The sequence below is a fragment of the Oryx dammah genome, unplaced genomic scaffold (genome assembly GCF_014754425.2).
Source record: "Oryx dammah isolate SB20612 unplaced genomic scaffold, SCBI_Odam_1.1 HiC_scaffold_26, whole genome shotgun sequence".
In the NCBI taxonomy this organism is placed as follows: Eukaryota; Metazoa; Chordata; class Mammalia; order Artiodactyla; family Bovidae; genus Oryx; species Oryx dammah.
Genome location: NW_024070210.1, coordinates 48401647 through 48418801, shown reverse-complemented (window position 1 = coordinate 48418801; position 17155 = coordinate 48401647). Strand labels below are relative to the sequence as shown.

The 17155-nt window shown below is 36.0% G+C and overlaps 1 protein-coding gene across 1 annotated transcript in view; it reads left to right on the top strand.

Moving 5' to 3' along the window:
• RFX7 (regulatory factor X7) overlaps window positions 1-17155 on the top strand; it is a 139846-nt gene that overhangs the window by 64718 nt on the left and 57973 nt on the right. Inside the window, exon 2 of the mRNA XM_040226583.1 lies at window positions 992-1025. Within this exon, the coding sequence (XP_040082517.1) occupies window positions 992-1025 (34 nt within the window). The remainder of the gene's footprint in view (window positions 1-991; window positions 1026-17155) is intronic.

Below are 17155 nucleotides of genomic sequence, written 5' to 3'. Positions count from 1 at the left end.
AACCTTTTATTGAAGATAATATGGTTTGTAACATCTTTTATGATTGTATATAAACTATCTTTGAACTTTTGTATGATGTCATTGCATTTGCCCTTTGATGTGTTGATTCAGTTATTAAATTATTTTATACTGGCTTCATTTGTTTTATATATTGTTCACTTTTTTCAGTAATTCAGTTAAATTTATATATAGTGTCTTTTGTGTTATTTCTAAGTATAGTCTTTTTCTCCAACTTATTGTCATTTTAGCTAATCTTTTTTACTTTTATGTCTAGGGAGTCCATGTTTGTGTGTGTCTGTGTATATATGAGGGAGGAGGGAGAAAGAGGGTAGGGGAAGAGAATCTACTTTATTTTTTTTTTTAATTCTTACAGCTCAACAAGCTGTATGTGGGATTTTATTTCCCCAACCAGGAATCGAACCCACACTCCCCTACAGTGGAAGCAAGGAGTCTTAACCACTGTACTGCCAGGAAAGTCCCCAAGAGAATCTACTTTGTAACAAGTCTTTAGATATACAGATAATACTACACCATTATGGCTTTTAAATGCTAAACAAATCATTGTTCAAAGTGGCAAGCATACAGAAAAAATCGTAATTCATTGTAAACTCTGTTCTATTTCTATATGTACTATATGTACTAATACATCTGCAGATTTGTGTATGACTAGAAATTTAATTGTTTGTTTAAAATATCTGTTATAATGATAGAGTATAACAACAATAAGATTAGTATAGCAATGAACTCAGTAAATATTCTGATCGTGTTTTAGGATTGAATTTAGTATGATGAGTAGGAGATAGGTTTTTGTTTTGCTTTGTGGAAAATGCAGTTTTAGGCTCCAATGCCTAATCTTAATTAGAAATTTAACTTATTTTTTTCATGGATATGGAAAAATGGATATGGATAGTGAATTACCATGTGTTTGAAAATACTTTGAATATTTAATACATTTATTAGTCTTACTAATTTAACTTTCTTTTTCTTTTAGCAAAACTATACAATCTAAGGTGGACTGCATTTTGGTAAGTAAAATAACTAATCTTAAAGTTTTTTTGTGATAAGGCTTTTCCCACTACATAAAATATATTATTTTTCAGTAAATACTTATTTAAAATATAACTGAGTTTTAGTGAGTAAAATTTGACATTTAATTGCAACCAAAGGGGTGAACTGGCTATATGCTGTCTACTTTCCTATATGTCATCAATAATGAAATCATAATCTGAGGTAATTGCATGTTTTTGAAACTTACTGGCTTTTACTAAAGATCGCTTCAGCATTTAAAGAAAAAATTTAAGATGTTTGATAGGTTAGTTTTCTTGTGGTGAGTGATGTGAAAGTCACTCAGTTGTGTCTCTTTGCAACCCCATGGACTATACAGTCCATGAAATTCTCCGGGCCAGAATACTGGAGTGAGTAGACTTTCCCTTCTCCAGGGATCTTCCCAACCCAAGGATCGAACCCAGTCTCCCACATTGCAGGCGGGTTCTTTACCAGCTCAGTCACCAGGGAAGCCCAAGAATACTGGAGTGGGTAGCCTATCCCTTCTTCAGGGGAATCTTCCTGACCTAAGAATCAAACTGAGGTCTCTTGTGTTGCAGGCAGATTCTTTACCATCTGAGCTACCAGGGAAGCCCTTTTGTTGTGGTAGTGTGTTTTTTATATTTGGGTTGCTAGACTTCAGGAATTAAAGCCACAATAATAGTTTACATTTAGATTGGACTTGTAGACTATAAGAATTTGTTTAAATAAAAGCTTTTTAAAATATTTAATGTATTAGATTTTGTTGCTGTAATATACTTTTCGTGTTTGGACTGCTGGCCTTTGGGAGTTAAAGCCACAAAATAGTTTAAATTTACATTGTATTTTCAGTTCCACTGATCTTCTCGTAAACATAAAGGGAAGAAGTATGCAGCTACTGAGACTACTGGAATAGTAATGACTTCTTTCATGTAAAGTTTATTAATGGAATGTTCCCTGAGCTCTAGAATATTCAGTGACTGCACTGTTAGATTCCCCAAAATGTCACTGTTGTTAGTCTTCTTTCTCTCTTGTGACATTAGGACTTTCTTATGCAGGTTTGTGTCTTCATTATAAGCTACCTTTTTTTTTGTTAGGGAGCAGGGGTCTACAGTGTCTGGTGCTGAAATAGTATATGATCTTATTAGCTTATGATACTAGTTTCTAGGTAGGTGAGTAAATAACATTACTTCATAGGAGAACAGGTATGAAAGGTTCTCCTGTGCTTTTCTAACCTAATGTTTGAGAAAGAGTACTTTGTTGGGGATGTTTTCCCCCTTTTTTCCTGTTTTTCAGTACTCTAAAGTAGATGATCTTGTTACTTCCCTTTTACAAATGAAGAGACTGATGCTCTTGCATTTACTAAAAAAAATATTATTGGGCCAGTGCTAAATATTTGGGAAACAAAAGGACATGTTCCCTTGCCCTCAAGAAATCCAGTCTGTTAAAATAGATTTAATAATTCTCTTAAGACCTAGGAAGGTAGTGACTGGGGATGGAGAGGTAGCCTTACCCCCACCGCTGAGAGCATTTTCTGTTTCTCTCTACTCTCAAGAGTTCATATCTACTCTCAGTTGTTTATATCTATCACTCAGTAACTACTGCATAATTACTCTTTGCTAGTCCCTGTCTGGGTGTCAAAATACAATGGTAAACAAGACAAGTACAGTTGCTATCTAAGACTCTCGGCTTTTTTTCTTTTAGAATCTGAGATAATATTGGAGGAATATTCAATTTTTCTTTTCATTAAGAAAGTTGAGACAGAACACTGGGATAATTTATTAAATGTGGCATTTATAAAATACTAAATAAGAACAAAAAGGATTTTTAATCTTTTAAGAATTCAGAAGTGTTTATATTTCAGCATAAATTTTAAAGTTATATATATATTTGATGAACAAGATAGTAAGATCTGTATCTTCATAAAGCTTCCATTTTATTGAGTGAAGTAGACATTAAATGAATGGTAGAATAAGTAAGCTTTACAACTTCAGATAATAATAAATGCTATTACAGAAATTTTACAAGGCAAAAGGAGACAACTGACGGTGTATAGGGAATCTTTAGATTGAGTGATTTAGGAAAAGTATCTGAGGAAATGACATTTGAAAAGAGACCTGAATAAGAAGAAGCCAGGCTTGTGTAAAGATCTGCCTGTGACAAATACTAGGCAGAGGGAACAGAAAGTACAAAAATTCTGAAACAGAAATGAACCTGGAATGTCTGGAGAATACGAAGAACCCAGTGCGCTGGAACTTAGCAAAGGGAGGAGAGGATGATAGGAGAAAAGAATAGCTATGGCAAATAGTATGTGTTTTATTCTAAGTGCATGGAAGCCAATTAAAAGATTCAGTATGAATAGTATAGAGAATAGTATGATCTAGTTTTCTTTTCTTTTTTTTTTTTAATACCCTAGCAGTTGTTGGGAAGTAGGCTTTTAGGGGGATAAGAGTAGAAGCAGGAAAATCAGTTAGGCTATTGGAAAAGTCGAAATAAGAATGCAAGGTGGTTGCTCACTTGGAAGGGGAAGATGGGGGGAAAATACAGTAATGGGTTCAAGGCATATTTTGGATATAAAGCCAGTAAGCCTTGCTTGCCGATGTATTGATTGTAAAGGGAGAAACAAGGGAATTAAGGATAATTCCTTTTGGTCTAAAAAATTTCCTTTAGTATTTCTTATAAGTCAGATTTGCTCACGATGAATTCTCTTGATCTGTATTTGTCTGTGAGTGGCTATTTTACATTCAGTTTTGAAGAATAATTTTACTGAATATAGAATTTTTGATTCATAGGTTTCTCTTTAAAAAATTCCATCTCTTTGAATATATCATTTCTCTACCTTTGGCCTTCATTGTTTCTCATGAAAAGTCAGTCGTTAATCATGTTGTTTTCTGGTACATGACGAGTTAGTTGTTTTTCTCTTCTTGCCATCAAGATTCATTCATACATTCATTCACTCACCCACCTATTCTTGCTTTCAACAGTGAGACTGTCTTACATGTAGGTATGGATCAATTTGTGTTTATCCTACTTTGGGTTTGCTGAGTTTGCATCTGTAGATTAATCTGATTTGAGAAGTTCTCAGCTGTTATTTCTTCATATATATATATATATATATATATATAATCCCTTGAATTCCCCTCTCCATAGGAAGCTACCATTACACATAAGTTTAAATGATTGGTTTTATCCCTCTAGTCTCTGGGATTTTGTTCCTTTTTTCTCTGATTATCTTTATGTTCTATTTTCTCAATTTTTGTTGAGATTCCTTGTTATTTTTTTCATTATCATCAAGTTTTCCTTTTCATGTTTAAACACAGTCAACCTCACCCATGTGGACTAGGTCATGGGAGAAGCACCAGACAGGAGTACAGCTGACTCTCGCAGTTGATGCCTGAAGTTCAGCAGTTTTTAACGATCAAACGCTTCTCAGTATGTTGCTCTTAGTCAGTTTCCAAAGCCCTAAAATCATTTTCCCATCATTTTAGAGTTGGGTGGGGGTGGGGGTCCTGACCTATTCATTCCATTTGTTCTAGATATCTCAGCTTTCTCACATTGTTTTTATCACGTTTTCTTCTAGAAGTCTTATGGTTTTAGCTTTTTGTATTAGGTCTGCGAGCTGATTTGATTTAAATTTATGTTTGGTATAAGATGAACTTCAGTGTTTATTTTTTTAACCAAATGGATAGCTATCCAGTTGTTTCAGCACTGCTTATTAGGAGGTCTGCCTTGAGTCTTTGTCTAGTCTCTCTTTTCCCATCACTTGCTATCTGTCTTTATGCCATCACCACAGTTTGTCTGTGGTAGCTTTGTCAAAAGTCTTGCCATCAGGTAATGTAATGATTTGAATTGGTTTTGGCTTCTCTGTACAAATTTCAGAATAACCTTGTCAATTTCTGTCAAAAAAAAAAGTCTACTGGAATTTGTTTGTGTTTCAGTGAGTTTATTGATAGATTTGGGGCCAGTGGCCATCCTAATGACACATTTTCTTAAACTGTAAGCATACTGTATCTCCATATTAGTTGATTTCCCTATAATTTCTCTCAACAGTATTTTCTGGTTTTCTGTGTATACATTTTCTATATATTTTGCTTAAATTATTCCTAAATAAGATTTGGGATTTTATCACAAATGGCATTAAAAAGTGTTTGTTATGTTTTATTGCTGATTTGTATATTGACCTTGTAAGTATGCAGACTTAACTAAGTTCACATATGTTATGTCAAGTTTTTGAATTCTCTACCAAATCAATCATATTATCCATGAATAAAGAAAAGTTTAACCCCACTTCAGTCTAAATGTCTGTTCATTTTTCTCACCTTTCGCAACTACAACCTCCAGCTCAATTCTGAATAGAAATGGTGAGAATTGGATTTCCTTTCCCTTGTTCTCAGTCTTAGGGGAAAACCATTTATTCATTCACCTTATAATGTGATATTAGCATTAACTTTTTTACGAATGCTTTTTTAAAGTTATTCCCTTCTGTTCCTTTTTTGTTAAGAGACTTTTTTTAATCACAAATACACACTTGATTTTATCAAGTGATTTTTGTACTTACGGAAATAATCACATGGTACTTCTCTGTGGTTCTGTTAACCTGATAAATTATACTGATTGATCTTCCAAAGTCAACCATCTTTGCATTCCCCTGGTAAGCTCCATATGGTGCATATACTTCCATATGTTGTGTTACACTTTTATATACTGCTACATTGGATTAGCTATTTTTAAAGACTATTTGTGTTAATTAGGCCTTTTGATCTGATGGTTTCTTGTAATATCTTTGTTTTTGATATCTGGGTAACGTTGGCTTCATGAAATGAGTTTAGACGTGTTTTTCTTATATTTTTTGAAGGAATTTAAATTAAAATTAGTATTATTTCTTTTTTGTTTTATTTAATTTTCTGGCCACCCTGCACAGCTTGTGAGATCTTAGCTCCCTGACCAGAAATTGAACCTGGATCCTCACATAGGCCCTCAGCAGTGAGAGCATGGGGTCTTAACCACTGACTGCCAGGGAATTCTCTCTTATTTTTAAATATTTAAAATATGGTAGAGTTCACTAGTGAAACCATCTGTGGAAAAGGTTTTCGTTATGAAATCAGTTTCTGTAATTATTATAAGGCTAGTAAAGTTTTTCCTGATGCAGTTTTGATATTTGTGTCTTTCAGGGAATTTGTTCATGTTTCCTATAGCAGTGAGTTTGTTAGTATAATATTGTTTAATATTCCCTTATCATCCTTTACTATCTATAGGATTTTTAGCAGTTCCCTCTCATTACTGAAAATTAGCAATTGTATCTTCTTTTATCTTAATCAGCTTAGCTAGAGGTTTAATAATTTTATAAATAAAACTAAACTTTTGGTTTCATTTACTTTCTTTCTTGTCAGTTTTCCATTTTCTTTCTCCTTTAATGTACTTTTTTTTTCTCATGCTTAACTTGGCTTTAATTGACACTTATTTTTCTAGCCCCTCAGTAAAGAAATTTTAAACTTTTTTTGTCTTTTCATTGTAAACATTTAATGCTACAAATAATCCTCTAAGCACTGGTTTAGCTGCATTCCATAATTTTTTTGTGTGTTTTCATTGTCATTCAGTTAAATGAAACTTTTTAAAATTATAATTTATTCTTGTTACCCATAATATAGGATGATCAGTTTCCAAGTAGATGAGTATTTATTGAATCTTGTTTTTGGTATAGCTTAGTGAATGTTTCATATGTACTTGAAAATAACATGTATTCTACTGTTATTGGATAGACTGCTCTTCTGTCTCTGTATGTCAACTATTATCAGTTAGGTCCAGTTGGTTATGGCTTTTCAAGACAAATTTATCCTTACTGATATTTCACTTTTTTAGTTATTCAGAGGGATGCTAAAATCTTGTATTTGTGATGGTGAATTTTTTTATCTCTGATCCTGTCAGCGTTAGCCTCATGTATTGAAGCTATTAATAGGAGCATAAGCATTTAAGATTTTTATATATTCTTCATGAATTGATTCTTTTATTATTATTATGTTTTTGTTTTTAATCTCTAGTAACATTTGTTACTTTCAAGTCTGCTTTGTCTGATATCACCATAGCCCCTCCATCTTTCTTATAATTAGTGCTTGTTTGTGTGGCATATCTTTTTTCATCCTTTTACTTCTAAACAAAGTTATAGAAACACTTTATAGTTACAGTGTTCTGTTGTTGTTGATGACATCATATGCTTAACCAATCTGACAAGCTTTGTCATGGAACTGCCTGTAAGGTTGAGTGTATGTATACCATTTTGCTAATTATATTCTTACATTGTAGGTCTACTGTTGATTAATTTGCCCAGATTTAGTTTATTTGAAAAAAGTCTTTCATTTACAAAAGGTATTTTCACTGGGTATAGAATTCTAGATTTTTTTTTTTCAGCCATTTTTGCAGTGTAGATCTGTTTTCTTTTTGGTTTGCATAGACTCCATTGAGAAGTTTGTTTTCTTTCTTGTTTCCCTGTGTGTAATGTGTTCTACTTTTCTCCTCTGGCTTCTTTCCAGATTATTTATTATTGTTTTTAGTAATTTTATAGCCTTATGGCTTTGTTTTTCTTTGCTTTTGACCTGTTTGTGATTAACTGAGCTTCCACAATCCTGTGGGTTTACAGTTTTACATCAGCTTTCAAAAATTTCCAGCCATTCAAATACTCTTCTTTGCTCCCTTCCATCATGGGTCTCAAAGTTTATTTATGTTACATTCCTCAGTAATTCTCACAGGTCACTAAGGTTATATTTAGTCATTTTTTTTCTTTTTGCTTCATTTTGGATAGTTTATATTTCATTAATATTATTATCACATTCCTTAATCTTCTTGACATATGTGATCTCTAATTCTATTCATTGAATTGCCCATTTTAGACCTTGTATTTTTTAAATTCTAGAAATTTCACTTGGTTATTTTCTTTTATATCCTCCATTTCTTTTGTTAAATCCTTGAGCATGTTCATAAGAACTCTTTTATGGTCTTTGTTTTCTAATTATCTCTTAAGTTTCTTTACTGAGTTTTTGTTGCAATTATGAGATCATGTTTTTCTGCTTCTTTACATGTCTAGTAATTTTTAGTTTAGTAATCATTTAGAATGTCTAGATTTTGTTCTCTTTCTTTAAAATGTATTACAGTTTTCTTTGGCTGGCAGCTAAAGTACTTGCAGATTATCCTTTTGAGGTTGTGTTTAAGCTTTGTTAGGGCAAGTCTAGAATAGCTAGACTTTAGAGTTCAGCTTTTATACCGGAGAAGGCAATGCCATCCCACTCTAGGACTCTTGGCTGGAAAATCCCATGGACGGAGGAGCCTGGTAGGCTGCAGTCCATGGGGTCGCTAAGAGTCGGACAGGACTGAGCATCTTCACTTTCATGCATTGGAGAAGGAAATGGCAACCCACTCCAGTATTCTTGCCTGGAGAATCCCAGGGATGGGGGAGCCTGGTGGGCTACCATCTATGGGGTCACACAGAGTCAGCCACGACTGAAGAGACTTAGCAGCAGCAGCTTTTATACTAAGGTGTTACTGCTGTACTGTCTATACTGAATTTTTTGGGTGTTGTCTGAATTTGAACATGCCACAGTCAGTTGGAATTTCTTGGTATTTCTCTGCATTCTATCTATATTTGCCCATGGTGACCTCATCTACTTTGATGGTGTCAACTAATCTCAGTATGCTGATGACTCTTAATTATACATCCCCAGTTTATGCTCCAGACCCACACAGCCAGCTACTGTCTATTGATCAATTTTACTAAGATGTCACATAGGCACTTCAAACTCAACTTTTCTAGAACTAGTTTCACTGTATCACACCCCAAATTCTGAACCTATTTGTTTTGTTTCCTATTGCAACTGTAACAAATTATCATAAATTTAGTGGCTTAACACAAGTTTATTATCTTGTCATTCTACAGATCAGCAGTCTGACAGGGTTCACTAAGATAAAATGAAGGTGTCAAGAGGACTGTATTCCTGTTGGAGGCTGTAGGGGACAATCTTTTTCTTGCTTTTTAGCTTTTAATGGCTGCATCTTCAAAGCCAGCAATGACTCCTCATGTCTTACACTGTGTCCCTCTGACACGTCTCTTTTTTGTAGTCAAATCTCCTTCAATTTCCCTCTTATTAGGACTTTTGTGATTTCATTAGGCCTGCTAGATAATACAGGATGCTCTCCCCATTTCAAGGTCCTTAATGTGATCACATCTGAAAAGTCCCTTTTACCGTGATGTAACAGATTCACAGTTCTAGGGATTTGAGGATTAGGACATGAACATATTGGAGGGCCATTATTCTTTCTGTCATATTATCTTAGTGAATATACTCACTCAGCCAACCTAAAAACCTGTTAGTCTTTCTTGTTTTCATCCTCTTTCTCACCTACCTCACATCTAGTCAGTCACCACATCCCATCACTTCTGCCTTCAAAATTGCTCCATTTTTGTATATCCTGACTGCTTCTACATTAATGCATACCATTGTGTTTGTTGGAAATAATGGCAGCTATTTTTCTGCTACTCATCCCTCCTCTTCTATTCCATTCTTCAAAACATCATTAAACCATCTTTATGAAATGTGAATCTTTGTATTTTATACCCTTGGTTAATACCTTTTACTGGTTCCCCATTGTTTTATCTTAAGGCATTGAAGATCCTTCATGCTTGGCTTTACTTCTCTTATTCAGTCTCATCTTTCTCTACTCCCTCTGCAGGCTTGTCAGCAAGCTGTAATGAACGCTTGTGAAGTTAAAGAGAATATATACCCTCTTAGTCTAGAACAACAATGGCCATTAGAACATTCTGCGTTGGTAGAAATGTCCGGTATATGTGCTATTCAGTTTGGTAGCCACTACAGACGTGACTATTTATTGAGCTCTTGAAATGTGGCTAGTGTGACCGAGTAACTGAACTTTTAATTTTATTAATTTGATTTTAAGTTAAATAGCCAGAAGGTGCTAGTGGCAGCCTTTTTGGATAGTGCAGTTCTAGAACAGTGGTTCTCAACTGGAGGCAGTTTTGCCCCCAGGAAACATTTGACCACATCTGGAGACATTTTGTTTTTTACACTCAGAGTGTGCTACCACTTGAGTGAGTAGAGGATAAGTATGCTATTTAAACATCCTGCAAAAGTAAAAGTGAAGTCGCTCAGTCATGTCCGACTCTTTGCTACCCCATGGACTGTAGCTTACTAGGCTCCTCTGTCCATGGGATTTTCCAGGCGAGAGTACTGGAGTGGGTTGCCATTTCCTTCTCCAGGGGATCTTCCCAACCCAGGGATCAAACCTGGGTCTCCTGCATTGCAGGCAGACGCTTTACTATCTTGAGCCACCAGGGAAGGCACAGGGTACTACTTTATAATAGACTTCTCAGCCTAAAATTGTCAGTAGTGTTAGATGATGAAAAACTCTGGTCTAGACTATCCACTCTCTCTCTTTTCTCTTTTTTTTAAACTATATTAGCTATATTTTGAGATTCATCTTAGATACTACCCCCTTGGAAAGCCATCTGTGATTTCTCAGGTCTGAGTCTGATATATCTTCTTTCCCCTTATATCCTGTGCTTACCTTCATTTGTTTTATGTAGTCACCTCTATGATAGTCATAATTTAGTATTTTTATTTGTTCTTGGCTTCTTGAGTGTAGGAACATATTCATTGGAATATGCCCACAGGCACATGAGGATGATCAATAAATATTTGTTAAAGTTATGAATGAGTATAACCTAATGACTCAATTATTAAACATATTGTGATTTAAAATATCAAGAAGTGTTACCACCTTCAGTTGAGACCTTTCAGAGACCGTAAACTTGTTAAAATATTTTAATTTCTTTGTTGGAATTACTGAATACTTCACAGTTTGCCCATAAGAACAGAAACTTTTCTCATTCCTTTAGAGAAAGACCAATTTTTTTTTTTTTCCTGGCATTCTCCTCTTTCCTCCTGTTCTCCTCAGCTTAGGTATTTCCCTTCCTCACATACTAACATGCTAAGAGGTAACCACCCCTATTCATCCCCAGAGTACAGATGGGGAACTGAAACTTTATTGTATAGATTCAGGAAAGATTTAAACAAGTAAAGTGGAATAAATAGATCAGAAACTAAGAGTAACTGGCAATATAATAGAATGGCTCAGAGCTGAGGCTCTAGAATGACACAGTCCTGAATTTGTATCTTTACCACTACCTTTATTACCATTATTATCTGATTTTGGAAAATTTTAACCTATTTTAGTTGTACTTTAAAAGGTGGTAATAGTAGTTTCTAATCGACTGAGTTGCTGGGAATATTAAAGGAGATAACAACTGTACTTGTTACTGGCATGCCTCAGAGATACTGAGGGTTCAGTTCCAGACCGCTACAGTAAAGTGAATATTGCAACAAAATGAGTCACACAAATTATTTGGATTTGCAGTGCATACAAAAGCTGTGTTTACAGTATACTTTAATCTGTTAAGTGTGCAATAGCATTAGGTCTAAAAAATATTGTACATACCTTAATTAAGAGACTTTATTGCTAAACAACACTAACCATCATCTGAGCCTATAGCAAGTCTTAGTAGTAACATGAAAGATCATTGATAACAGATCACCATAAGAGATATAATGATAATGACGGAGAAGTTTGAACTACTGTGAGAATTACCAAAGTGTGACACAGAGACACAAAGTGAGCAAATAATACTGGAAAAAACAGTAGATTTGCTCAGTGTAGGGATGCACAAACCTTCAGTTTGTTAAAAAAAAAAAATGCAGTCTCTGTGAAGCATGATAAAGGAAACTCAACAAAAGGAAGTATGCCTGTAGTATAAATACAGGCACACATGGCAGCTTCAGTCGAAGGTGCTATACATGTAAATTGTTAATGTGAAATCTTACTTATTAACCACAAATATGTGTTTCTAGAAGGCTAAACATTAGTCAGGGATCACATTTTATGTTCATCATCATGGAACTTACCATTTAAGAATGATTGTTTACCATATGGAACCTCTGAGGGGACAGCATTGAATCCCTCAAACACAGAGAAAGGAAGATAGAGAAGTTGGGAGTCACCTAGCTACAGCTGTCCAAGAAGCCAGAAGGTGCACATCGTAGAATAGCTGCCGGTATCAGCCGTCCATGCTCCCGCCACCTCCAGGACTTAATAGATGCTGTTTCCTCTGCGCCAGCTGTGCTCTTCTCATTTTTCTTCTCTTGGATGACTCCTGCTCCATTCAGACTTGGCTCAAATACCTTTTCAGAATGCTTTTTATCTACTAGGAATGCATTCAGCTGCAGATAACAGAAAACCCCAACTATTGGTGGCTTAAAGAAGTAAGTTTGTGTCATCTAGTAAGTCCAGAGTTAGGCATCCAAGAGCGGTACAAAAGCTCACCAGAGTCTTAGGCTTTTTGTGTTTTGCTGAGTCACCTTTCGTCCCATCACAGCATTGATGGCTGTTGCACGTCCATACCTTCCATCCAAATGCCAAAGCAGGAAGAAGGGAGAAAGGGCAAAAGGGCTTTCTTCTAAGAAAACTGTGTTTATTTTCAGGGCACCTACTTCTGTTCCCACTTCAGGAACTTCCACCTCCAGAGTGATGTCACTTGGGTGCAGCTAGCTACAAAGGAAACTAGGATACAGAGTATTTTGATTTCTAGCCACTAGACCAGAAGACAAAGAAGAAGGGAGTTAACAGTATGTCTGAGTCTAGCCTCTTTCCTATACCTTCTTCTGTTAAGGCTCTTGCTCTCATGCACCTTATAAAGAGCTTTCTACCCCTGTTATAGCTCTTACTATATAGTATGCTGATCCCCAGGTTAATTTGTTTCCTTCAACAAAAATAAGGTTTTGGTAGTACGAAGAACTGTGTCTCATGGTCTTGGTATCCCCAGTGCTTAGTATCTTGTCTAGTACATGGAAGACAGTTAACATTTGCTGAGTGATTATCTGCAAATAATAATTATCAAAAATTATGTGTAATATGCACATAATATCACCTAAACAGAGTTTCTCTCTACATATTATTATTATTAACATTTATTGAGTATTTATTATCATGTGACAGACAAGTACTTTACATATTCTATTATTCAGTCCTCATAATTTGCCTATGAGATTAATTTGTTATCATCCTCATTTTACAAATGAAGAAACAGGTTCAGACAGGTTAAGTAACTTAACTCAGGGTCATAAAACTTGCTAATTGGTAGAATTAGGCTTTTAATCTAGGTAGTCTGACTCCAGAGCCAAGACTTTTAAAAACAGTGATAAACATAACATTTTTTAAAGTGTCTAAAATATGAGGTTATTTATATGAATTTTCAAAAATTCTACTTCTTCTTCCCGTAATTAAGAACTGTTTCTGAAAGTAATTATCCACTTTGAAAATAAATCTGAAGAGGAAAAAAATGAAAAGCTAGCCTCATCATCTTACTGAATTTTAGTAATCAGTAATTCTAAATTTAGTCTCTTTTTTGCAAGCAGGTTGCTTGAATGCCATTTAAAAAACATAATATGCTCACTAAAACAAAATAGCTAAAATGATTTTAACTGTTTAAATTGATTACAATTGTGAAGACTATGGCTCTATGAAATATACTAAAAGTAAATAATAGAAAATTGTATCTATACTATTTTTAAAGCCTAGTATTTGCCTGCTTATCAATAAAGACAAATGAAAATATTTTAGAAGCATATGAATAAAATTTTTATTAATATTTTAATGCTTTTGTAATAAAAATTGATTTTTACTTAATTTTAATAGTAATTAGTGTCTTAAACTAAATTTTTCATCAGTTGTAACAACTTTAGATCTATAATGCCATTATACATTTGTAAAGCCTATCCAGTTATATTTTTCATAACCAGTTTAATAGTCAAGGCAAAACCTTACATTGATACATCCAATCCCATAGGATTAGCAGAGTTGAAAGCTGCTCATTCCGTATTACCTAACCCCCTTATTTTAGTTGATTTAAATTGGACTACTTGAAAGCTATATCAAGACCAACATTTGAGAGAAATAATCCTGAATGTTTGATGGAACAAAAGCCTGCATTGACACGCTGATTCTTTACCACTAGCGCCACCTGGGAAGCCCACAAGAAGGGTAGGCACCCCTGAGCCCCATATTGCTCAAGGGTCAACTGTATTTTAAATCCATTTAAGTCCATATTTTAAATCTGTCAGGAAGAGTGTTCAGACTTACTTCTAGGGCTCTCTACTGACCAGTATTTGAAGAGAGGAATTATGTATTGCCATTTACTTTTAGGTTTAAAAAATGCAGTATTAGAGAGTTAACATAGTCTAATAAAGCATCTGCTTTACAGAGCTTTCTGTGCTCTGTACCAGGAAGGCCAAGTAAACTCCCCTGGGCAGAAATTGAACATGTCTAATGAGTTCCTGCAAGGAGATCCAACCAGTCCATTCTGAAGGAGATCAACCCTGGGATTTCTTTGGAAGGACTGATGCTAAAGCTGAAGTTCCAGTACTTTAGCCACCTCATGCGAAGAGTTGACCCATTGGAAAAGACTCTGATGCTGGGAGGGATTGGGGGCAGGAGGAGAAGGGGACGCCTGAGGATGAGATGGCTGGATGGCATCACTGACTCGATGGACGTGAGTCTGAGTGAACTCCGGGAGTTGGTGCTGGACAGGGAGGCCTGGCGTGCTGCAATTCATGGGGTCGCAAAGAGTCGAACACGACTGAGCGACTGAACTGAACTGAACTGAATGAGTTCCTTTCACAGATGAGTCTAAAGGCTTCCTGACCTAAGTCCATTCTGCTGGGGGAAGGCTTACTTACGAGAGTTGAACCAAGGAGGACTTTCTAGGATTACCGTTAGGAGAGAGAAGTTGAATGGAATGCCTGTTCCTTCTGGAGAGCCAGGGAAACTTGAAATTTGGTGACAGATGCCATCGTTCAGATTATTCAGTAGTGAGGCAAGTTCCCTGCAAGGGAGCACTCTCAGAAGGGTCCTTTTGCAAGGGAATACAGAAGAAAACTTGAAAGGGTCAGATTGTATTGAATCAGTAGTCAATGTGTCTTAGGTTCTGAATGCTGCTTCAGGATTCTACTCTCTGCCTCCAACCCGTGCTGGACTGGTGTTTCTCTTCCCTGGAGAAATGAACAAAAATTAACCGTCTAAGCTGTGTTCTGTTAAGAAACTTTCCTTCTGTAATGGACACCAAAGTTTACTATTAGATAAATCCTAAAAACCAGCTTTCTGAGCACACATGAGTTGTCCGTTATAAACTTAGGACACTGAATCCTCATTTTTACATGCCATGCATTTAACTCCTAATTATAGATATTTTTCTTACCTGTAGTCTAATCATTTCCATTCCCCAGCTGGCATTTGAGACTGTCACCTCTGTGTTAGATTCTTTGAGGGCAAGATTTTTCCAAGAGCCATTCTTTATAGTGTTATGGGAGCCATAACAGGGTATATTGGGACAAATAGTGAGAAGCCAGAGTCCGTTTTTGTCTGTTAATAATGTGGAGTTTTTACTGTCAGTTCTTGCCCTGCCTGGCCATTAAAACAGTCACTCAATGGAAAACAAAAGTAGGCTACAACAAAGAAAATTGGTAACTCTTTTAAGAGTCTTTCCTATTGGTTAGCCACTTTGTGAAACAGTTTATGTTCATACTTTACAATGAAACCTTCCTTGACCACTCTGGGTTAAGTTGTACTCTCACCAATCCTTTTTCCTTATAGTATTTATCATTATTATGCAGCAGATGTTTTACTTCTAAATTTTATTGTCCTGAAATGTAATGTCATGCATGCCTAAAGCATAGTTGGCATAAAACCCAGTACTCAATGCATGAATGAAAATAATCTCATTTAACTTTTTTAAACTTTCCAAATCTTTCCCATAGTTAATGTTTTAAGTTAGAAGTCAATTCTTTTATGTGCCTACTGCTAAAGTGGTTAGATGAGCACTGAAAGATATGTGAAGCACAGTGTAGAATATCTGCTTCCTGAGAACCAGAATAATAATGTGAAAGTGAAAGTGAAGTCGCTCAGTCGTGTCTGACTCTTTGCAACCCCATGGACTGTAGCCTCCCAGGCTCCTCCATCCATGGGATTTTCCAGGCAAGAGTACTGGAGTGGGGTGCCATTTCCTTCTCCAGAGGATCTTCCCAACCCAGGGATTGAACACGGGTCTGCAGCTTTGTAGGCAGACACTTTACTGTCTGAGCCACCAGGGAAGCCGTAATATAATAATGTTAAGGGTGGGCCTTTCTAAGATAGATGACACACTCCCAGAAATAAATTTGAATAACTTGCTCAACTCTTCTGCCCTCTAGAGATATATGTCATTGATATATGTTACAAATATGTGGTGTATATAGTTTGAAAAGACTTATTTTCTCCCTTTCCTCCTTTATAGAAGAAAGCATGCCTTTTTACCTCAAATCCTTACTATAATGAATACTAAATGATAGGACCAAGGTCAACTTCCTGACCCAATCTTCATTGACACCAAAAATTTTTTTTGGAGTATCTAATTAAAATACATCAGACTTGGGCTTCCCTGGTAGTTCAGTGGTAAAGAATCCTCCTGCCAATGCAGATGGCACGGGTTTGATCACTGATCTGGGAAGATCCCACATGCCACAGATCAACTAAGTCTGGGGGCCACAGCTATTGAACCTGTGCTCTAGAGCCCGGGGGCCACTACCGACACTGTGTGCCGCAGTTACTGACCCTCGAGCCCTAGAGTCTGTGCTCGGCAACAAGAGAAGCCACTGCAGTGAGAAGCCCTCTCACTGCAGCTCGAGTAGCCCCTACTAGCCACAGCTAGAGGAAAGTCCACACAGCAAGAGAGACCCAGCGCAGGCAGAGAGAAGTGTGTATCTGTATCAATCAGACTTGGAAAAGCCTCCCTGTTAGAAGATAGAGTTTATCTTGTGATGTGGCCCTGAGGTTACTGTTACTAAAGACCTAGCTCAGAATCTGACTTTTTCCTTTCAGTCACTTGGTGAAGGGGAAATTAATAACTTTCAAGAGAGCATTTTTGTGTCGATTTTACATGTCTAGGGAGGGTTTGGGGTGTGGTGCTTGTTGACAAGGGGGCTGGATTTAAATAGTTGGGTTTGCTTTGTTTTTTGAGTATCACAAAAAGAAATCATCTATA